The sequence below is a fragment of the Chrysochloris asiatica genome, unplaced genomic scaffold (assembly GCF_000296735.1).
Source record: "Chrysochloris asiatica unplaced genomic scaffold, ChrAsi1.0 scaffold00116, whole genome shotgun sequence".
NCBI lineage: Eukaryota > Metazoa > Chordata > Mammalia > Afrosoricida > Chrysochloridae > Chrysochloris > Chrysochloris asiatica.
Window position 1 is genome coordinate 8,368,520 of NW_006408634.1, and position 8,687 is coordinate 8,377,206.

Sequence of the window (8,687 nt, forward strand, 5' to 3'; positions counted from 1 at the left end):
AGGTATTTGAAATGAACAAATCATTGATCTTGCTGAATTCTATCATGTGATTTCCAGAATCATTTCTATCACCAAGGCCATATTTTCCAACTACTGATCATTCCTTTTTGCTCCCAACCTTTGCATTCCAATCACCAGTAATGACCAATACATCATGATTGCATGTTTGATTAATTTCAGATTATAAAGAAGTTGGTAAATTCTATTTCATCCTCACTGGCTTTAGTGGTGGGTGTGTAAATTTGAATGCTTGTTTATTGTTAAGTGCCTTAGAGTCGATTCTGACCAATAGCGATCCTGTATAGGCTTTGCAATAGTGGGTCAGAAGTAAGAGGAAACCCGCAAATATATGGATAGGCACAGTAGCTGCAACAATGGGCTTAAACAGCAATTGTGAGGATGGCACTCGAATGGGGAGTGTTTTGTTGTTTTGTAGTTGTGGTGTTGCTTCAAATTGGAACTAGCTTGACAGAACCTAAGAACAAATTCTCAGTTGACCCTAACCCTCAAATGTGGTGACTTTCCTCTTGTTGAAGTCCTTAAAGTTAGTAATAAACTCTTGTCTGCTCATGCACGGACTGTAAAAACTTAAGGCACAGCTTGGAGCCCAACTTTCTGGCCCTTTTCCTAGGACTCTGATGTGAGAACTGGATGATGGTTCCTTCTACAACATGCCAGTTACCTTCTGCAAAGTTTAGCTCATGAAAAATGTGTTTCATAATGTGTACAGGTAAATAAAACAAATTGATTATGCCTGTTGCCAAAAGGAAAAGATACCCTGACCTTCAAAGTTTCAGGAAACTACATACCATATCTGTTTGTGTGGATGTTCTATAACCCCATCATGCTTAATTAAACTAAAACAACAAAGTAAGTGCATGTTGGCTGAGGAATTGCTGACAGAACACCCTAAGCAGCAGCAACTGGGGCATGTTTCTAGTTGGGGTTCTGCTCAATGTTTCCCAGGGCTGCCTATCTTCTCTTGTGACACACAGCATGTCATTGCTGGAGTCCCATTGTGCCTGAATAGCACACACAGTTAAGTGGTCTGGATGGCTTGATGAAAGGGTCAGAAGACTGGCCTGGGCATCTGCACCAGAAAGGCCAGAGCCTTGAAAATCCTGAGGAGCATTTCTGGCATGGGGTTGCCAAGAGTCCCAATCCACTCTATGGCAACTCACTCTTCTTGCTACATTGGTCATTGATATTACATACAGAAGAATTTCTTTCCTATCAATAGATCATATTCCATTTTTTATAAACTATACTTTCTATTGGAGTTTATAGGATCAGCACTAGACTGCGAACCACAAGGTCAGCAGTTCAAACCCACCAGTAGCTCCTCGGAAACCTTGTACAGGGTCAAAATCAATGGTTAAACTGGGAAATTCACTTCACTTACCCATAGTTTTCAGCTGCCAAATGTTTAGAGATTGAATAATTAGTGTATTTGCACATCCTAAAAATATGGTATTACATTTTTAAATTATTACATATCAGAATGGTTTTAGATATAAGGTTAATCATTTAACTTTTTTTTTGTTTATTGTGAATTATGTGAGAGTTTACATAGGAGAACATTAGCTTTACATTCATCCTCCTATATAGTTTCATTGCTATGGTTACAATCCACTCCGTGCATCATCAACCAACCAAAGGGTATAAGCTGCAAGCCTGTTCCCCAAGGTCAGCACAAAGCCCCTCTCCAGCTCTGGGTCTGGAGTCCCAGCCACTCCATCTCTGGAGTCACTGCTTCTCTGGGTAGGGTCTTGCACTCCGCTCTTCTACCTTGATGGTTTCAGGGACCTCTGCTCCTAGACGGCAAAGATAATCACCCCCTCCCTTTTGCTATAAAACATTCACCTTTACATTTCCACATTTGTTTATATTTTCTGAAAGATTTTTATCTTTTATTAAAAAACTGCTTATTGTGAATTGAATGACGGTTTAAAGAGCAGAAAATCAGTTTTACATATAAGAAATCATGCTTCATTTCATATTTTAGTCTTTAAATCCTTTATTGTGTATTTTGTGAAGGTTTAAAGGACAGGTTTACATTCAGAAAATCATCATTTGCTTCACTATAAAATTTGCAGTTCCCGCCATGTACCATTGTCGTCATTGTCAAGTGCTGTGGAGTCGATTCTGACCCGTAGCGGCTTGAAACCCCGACCTTTCAGTTCAAACGGCTGTGCAGTCTGGTGCATTAACCCGCAGCGCCACACCAGGACTCCTAATAATTAACAGCAATTAGCATGATTTCCTTTTACTCGTTCCCTGTGTCTCTCACTACCTTCAGCTTTGCTCTGCCAATGTTCCCGTCACCCACGTTAACATGTGTCACGTGTCTACCCTCTTGACACGTGAATACTTTTCCCTTCCATCCCACCCCTGATAACAATCATATAATTTGTTTTTTTATCCAGAAACTTTCTATTAACTTTTAATGCAATGGTCTCATTTTATATTTGTCCATTTGTGGTTGACTAAGTGCCATGAGCAAATGCGTCAGACTGCAAAGTATTTTGAACTGCAAGGTTGGTGGTTCAATCTTACCAGCAGTTCCTTGGAAATCTTATACAGGGTCACTATGGGTCGGAACCTACTCGATGGCACATAACAATAGGAACAATCTCACTCAACATAATATCCTCAAGGTTCTGAAACCTCTTGACCAATAAATTTCTATTATCAAACTTATGTGGGTAAAAACACCCAAACGCTGATATTTAAAATATACTCCAAACATGTCCGTTGACTGTTGATCTACAATTGCATAAAACCAAACCTGACTGCAGCAGGTGATTTGGAACCAGGAGTTACTGAGATACATCATTCCCGGCTGTGTCTTCCTCCAGCGGCCATGACATGTCCACATCAAGCTGTCCCATTTGCCTATCACGGAGGTGACAACCACTGGAGCTTCCTACAACCCTCCGTTCAAGGTCCACCAAGAATGCACCATGGAGTCACAGCACTGGGACAGGGCAGGAAGGGGGCGTGTCCAGGAGCCCAGCTCATCACCCTAGGCCCTGCTCTGGGCGGCACAGGAGGTCGAGGAGCTGGTGTAGGAGCTGAGGAGAAAGTTGCCCCTTATGGTACCCCCACGTCTCCATAACGCTCACGCTGGCTACTATGAAAAAAATGTTTTAACATATCTTTTTTTATAAAAACATGTTTGTCGTTATATTCCTGTGTGCATCTAATGCAATTGGCTCTGCCCACCATGCCCTGTATCCACAGACTTAAAAAAAATTTTTTAAAATTCAAAATCACTATCATTTGGTGAAAACACGTGGTTTCAACCAAAAAGTCAAAGCAGACAATAACGTCTTGAAAGTGTTAAAAGAGAGATAATTTGTTGATAATAACTTCACATTCCCTCTCGCCACAAAATGATTCTTTTACAAACAGCAGCACTTCTCCAAAGCTGAAGTGTGCGGTTTGCACATTCCTGTCCATTCTCGAGACACACACAGATTCGAACCTGTGTCTTCTGATAGAGGAAGAAGCGCAATTTACAGCTCAAGGCCTGGGAACATATTCAGAGGAAACATAAGGCTACACATCTGAGTGTGTCTTTTTGTACAACTGAATGCTCGAAATAACGCCTAGCACATGTGAGCCTTGTCTCCTGAGTGTGTCCTCTGGTGGGACAGGAGGTCTGGTTTCTGAGCTCAGGCTTGGCCACATTCACTGCAAACATATGGCATCTCCCCTGAGTGTCTTCTCTCATTACTGAGGGCCCACTTGCCAACAAGGCATCGCCCAAACTCCTTGCACACACAGGTATTGTCTCCTGGATGTGGCTTCTGGTGGTAAAGTAAGCTTGACATCTGAGGAAACCCTTGAGCACACTCATGTAAACAAGCAGCTTCTGCCCTATGTGTACTTTCATGGTGTAGTAATTCTAATATCCAGTAAAAGCCAATCCTACACTCCTTGCACACGTGAAGCTTTTCCCGATTGCCTCTTCAGGTGTTACTGAGGCAGACTTCACGACATAGCCTCCCCGCAACTCCTAGCACACATGAAATTACCCCCTTAGTGTGTCTGCAGGTGGGAAAACAAGCTGGACTTCTTCATAAAGCCTTGCCCACACTCCTTGCACACATGTGGCTTCTCACCTGCGTGTCTCCACTGATGTGTATGTAGGTCTGACTTCCACTTAAAGCACACGCCACACTCATGACATACAAATGGTTTCTCCCCTGTGTGTGTCCTCTGGTGCGTCAGAAGGTTTGACTTCCGGTCAAAGGCTCGGCCACACTCATCACATGCAAGAGGTTTCAACCCTGAATGCCTCATCTGGTGAATATTAAGAGCAGATTTCACAACAAAGCCTTGCCCACACTCCTGGCACACGTGAGGTTTCTTCCGTGAGTGTGTCGTCTGGTGGTAACGGAGGCTTGACTTATGGGCAAAGCCTCGGCCACACTCACTGCAAACATATGGCTTCTCTCCTGAGTGTTTCCTCTGGTGTGCGAGAAGAGCCCCTTTGTGCAAGTATGCTTGGCCACACTCCTCACACACATGTGGTTTCTCCCCTGAGTGTATCCTCTGGTGCGAGAGAAGGCTCCATTTCCGGTCAAAGGCTCTGCCACACTCCTGGCACACATGAGGTTTCAACCCTGAGTGTGTCCTCTGGTGAACATTGAGGGCAGACTTTACACTAAAGCTTCGTCCACATTCCTGGCATACATGAGGTCTCTCCCTTGAGTGTGTCCTCTCGTGGTAACGGAGGCCTGAGTTATGGGCAAAGCCTCGGCCACACTCACTGCAAACATAAGGTTTCTCCCCTGAGTGTTTCCTCTCATGGGAACGGAGGCCTGATCTATGGGCAAAGGCTTGGCCACACTCACTGCAAAGATATGGCTTCTCTCCTGAGTGTTTCCACTGGTGTGAGAGAAGATTCGATTTCCAGAAGTACGCCTGACCACACTCCTCACACACATGTGGTTTCTCCCCTGAGTGTATCCTCTGGTGTGAGACAAGGCTCCCTCTCTGGTCAAAGGCGCGGCCACACTCTTCACAAACATGAGGTTTCAACCCTGAGTGTGTCCTCTGGTGACTATTGAGAGCAGACTTCACAAGAAAGCTACGCCCACATTCCTCGCACACGTGAGGTTTCTCCCCTGAGTGTGTCCTCTCGTGATACTGGAGGCTTGACTTATTGGCAAAGCCTCGGCCACAATCACTGCAAACATATGGCTTCTCTCCTGAGTGTTTCCTCTGGTGGGCAAGAAGAGTCCATTTCCGGTCAAAGGCTCGGCCACACTCCTGGCATATGTGAGGTTTTATCCCTGAGTGTGTCCTCTTGTGACTATTTAGAGCAGACTTCACATGAAAGCTTTGTCCACATTCCTCGCACACATGAGGTTTCTCCCCTGAGTGTGTCCTTTGGTGGTAAAGGAGGCTTGAGTTATGGGCAAAGCTTCGGCCACACTCATCGCAAACATATGGTTTTTCCCCTGTGTGTGTTCTCTCATGAGAACGAAGGACTGAACTATGAGTAAAGCCTCGGCCACACTCACGGCAAACATATGGCTTCTCCCCTGAGTGTGTCCTCTGGTGCATGAGAAGGTTCACTTTCCGGTAGAAGGCTCGGCCACACTCACGGCAATCATACAGTTCCTCCCCTGAGTGTGTCCTCTGATGGTGGCTGAAGGATGACTGGAATTTAAAGCTACGCCCACACTCCTTGCACACGTATGCCTTCTCGTCGGAGTGTTTCCTTTGGTGCTGTTGCAAGTCTGATTGCCGGTGAAAAGTTCGGCCACAGTCACTGCAAACATAGGGATGCCCCCAGAAGACCGACCTCTGGTTTGTGATGAAGTCTGCCTTCAGACCACAGTCGGCTCCATCCTCTCTGTAGCTGTCTGCTCCAAATCTTAACATTTTTAATTCCTTCATCACTTTACCTATTTCCACAGAATTCGCCCTACATGTGGAGTTGGGCTTTCTTCCTGTACCTGTGTGGCCTTTTCTGCACCTGGCTGAAAACAAACACACAACACCACCATTGTTATTGAACCTGGTGTGACTCATATAGGACAGAGCAGAACTGTCACAGACGGAGTCCAAGGCCACATCAATATGCTGCAGACCAGCTGCTGGGTGTGAACTGCTGACCTTATGGTTACCGGTTGGTTGAGTGCTTAACCCATATACTCCATAGCTCCTTTGGTATATATTAGGTAGCTAATAAATAGCTATTGAATTAATAAAGGAAGAGAAGACAGCACATCCTCACCCAAAGACAGCAGATTCCTGTAAGTGTCCAGCATCACTTCTCTGTAGAGCTTCTTCTGCTCAGCGCTCAGTCTCTTCCATTCAGCCTTTGTGAACACCACGTTGACATCCTCGAAAGTCACTGGCTCCTAGAGGAAGCGATAAGTCAGTGCACAGCAAGTCCCCATCATTTTCGCAATGTGAGAAGTTTCACTGGTGGCCCTGAAGAGCCTGAATCTAAAGAAGTTCATCCCATTCTTTCAGTGAACATAGTTCTCCATAGAAAGTTCTGCTGGACATAGCTGGTAGCAACATGATGGGAAACCCTGTGGGGAGCACCAATGCTGCAGAAAACACATCCTGGCCCTTGAACACATGTGACCACACTGAACAAATGACTTGTGAATCAATCTGAGCAGAAAAGAGAGTCAAGAACATGGCATCGAGGATTCATAAAGCAGGAATTCCAAGACGGTCCAGAGTACGACAAAAGGGATCCAGAAGGTGGTCTCAGGCTAAGCACTAAGGTACAGTGAAGACTGAAAGGAGGAGGGGAGGGAAACTGCAACTACACAGAAAAGTGGGAGGAGTGTTTCTGAATGTAGGACTTTGTGAAGTTGGCATGTGGAAACCGTATTTCTAAAAAACTCAGATAATTAATTGTGGCCTGTACGTTTTCTGCCTTAGGTAACTGCTTTTAATGATTTTTTCTGATAAAGTCCTTAACAACTTCCTCATCATGTAGAGAAATAACTCTTCGATACACACAGGGGGCAAGCCAATGTCGTATTCAAGCAAAAGGGTATCTGTACATAGTGACTTTACTAGAGGTCGTGTCATGTTATGTGTAACCGTCCTCCTCACATTCCCCACAGGAGAGAATCCCACCCGACCCCACATCTCCATACCGACGTGCCTGATGTCCTGCCTGCACCCAATACCCTCCAGTCTCGAGAATCCACAAACCCACATCTCCTTCCTTCTTATAGACAACGATTAAAATCCACCTCTCCCCACTATGACAGGTGCTGGGACCAACGCATCGAACCCTGATAGATGAGGGGTGTTGACTGACACAAACCCTAGTGACGCCATTCCTACAAATAACTTGAAGTACCCCACTGGGTTTCCAGGATTGTAAATCTTTAAGAAACAAAGGTCTCCACAGTTCTCTCCTGCATGGTGGCATCTCATGTTCTTGTCAGTTAGCAGCAGAATGCTTAGTAACTACGCCAGCAGGGCCCCTGATACACAGGTTCCTGAGATATAATTTAAAACTAATTTGCTTTTTAATTACCCACTTTAAAAAGACATGTCCTCACTCTGCACAAGTTTCCATTGCCATGGTTTAGTTAAAAAACCCAAGCACTCCAGCAAAATGACTAGGATTCCAGCTGTTGTGTTATATTAATTCACAGTAATGACATAAAGTACAAACTATGCTATACCTCAGTTCACATCATCACATAAATACAGATGTGCAACAAGATTAGTAACAAATTACATCACTTCTTCAAGGTCAAGATCACCTGAGGGGAGGGAGATGGGATGAATCCAATCACTCTAGACTATGTACTACAATCACTAAAGGGTCTGGACATACAGATCCAAAGGCCTCCATTTGGTGAAAGGCCCATGGATGTCCATGGATGACACATGAAGGTCCGCACTGCGACCCACAAGCACCTATGGCCCTATGCATCCCCTCGGTTATATACTGGTTTGCTCTCATAAAGCTGAAATGGTAAAGACAGTACTTTTTGTGGTGACTGGAAGTTGTTGCAGAGTATTACGAAAACCAGAGGAGTAGTGGCAACCAACAGGTGAAAAGTGACTGAGCCCAGGAAGACTCACAAGACTGCATCTGGAATCCTGAAGAGATAAGGCACACCACAAATCTCTAGCCAAGAGGTCAGAAGTAGTGTGTTGTGTGCATTCTCAAACTTGTGGCTAGAACCCGCCCGTCCGGCAGTCTACAGAATAGGAGCCCATGAACTTGTGAGATCTGGCCTCAGTGCAGCGACTAGGATTACAGAAAGAAGTGCTTCATGGGCACCTAGGGTCAGAACCAAACAGAGGAGGGGGAAAGCGGGTACTTTGTACTTATGTTTTGTGTTTTACCAACACTTTCTAACATTCTTATAATACTGAATGGCCTTATCAATTACTGATGAAGCTACATGATGGTACTTGAGACTCCATTTTTCGTTAGCTCTCTATTTCTGCACTTCTGGTGAAACACTGTAGGATAAGCACTGGACTGTTCAAACACACGAGCCGACCCTCAGAAGTGTTCTACACGGTGGGTAAGAGTTAGAATTGTGTCATCAGTACTTAAGAACAACAACAATTTCTCCCTGTTTAAAACGTCCCATCATTCGACAATAAAAATATACCCAATATACAAGTCGGTATCATTATAGAGTATATTTATAGAGATGTGTTGTCACACAGCA

At 44.6% G+C, this 8,687-nt stretch overlaps 1 protein-coding gene across 1 annotated transcript in view; it reads right to left on the reverse strand.

Annotated features, from left to right (window-relative positions):
- Positions 1-8,687, reverse strand: part of LOC102810627 (zinc finger protein 585B-like) — a 21,877-nt gene that overhangs the window by 11,968 nt on the left and 1,222 nt on the right. The window contains exons 3-4 of the mRNA XM_006868423.1: positions 6,254-6,380; positions 4,349-5,921 (exon numbers count right to left, since the gene is read on the reverse strand). Of these exons, the coding sequence (XP_006868485.1) occupies positions 4,349-5,921; positions 6,254-6,380 (1,700 nt within the window). The remainder of the gene's footprint in view (positions 1-4,348; positions 5,922-6,253; positions 6,381-8,687) is intronic.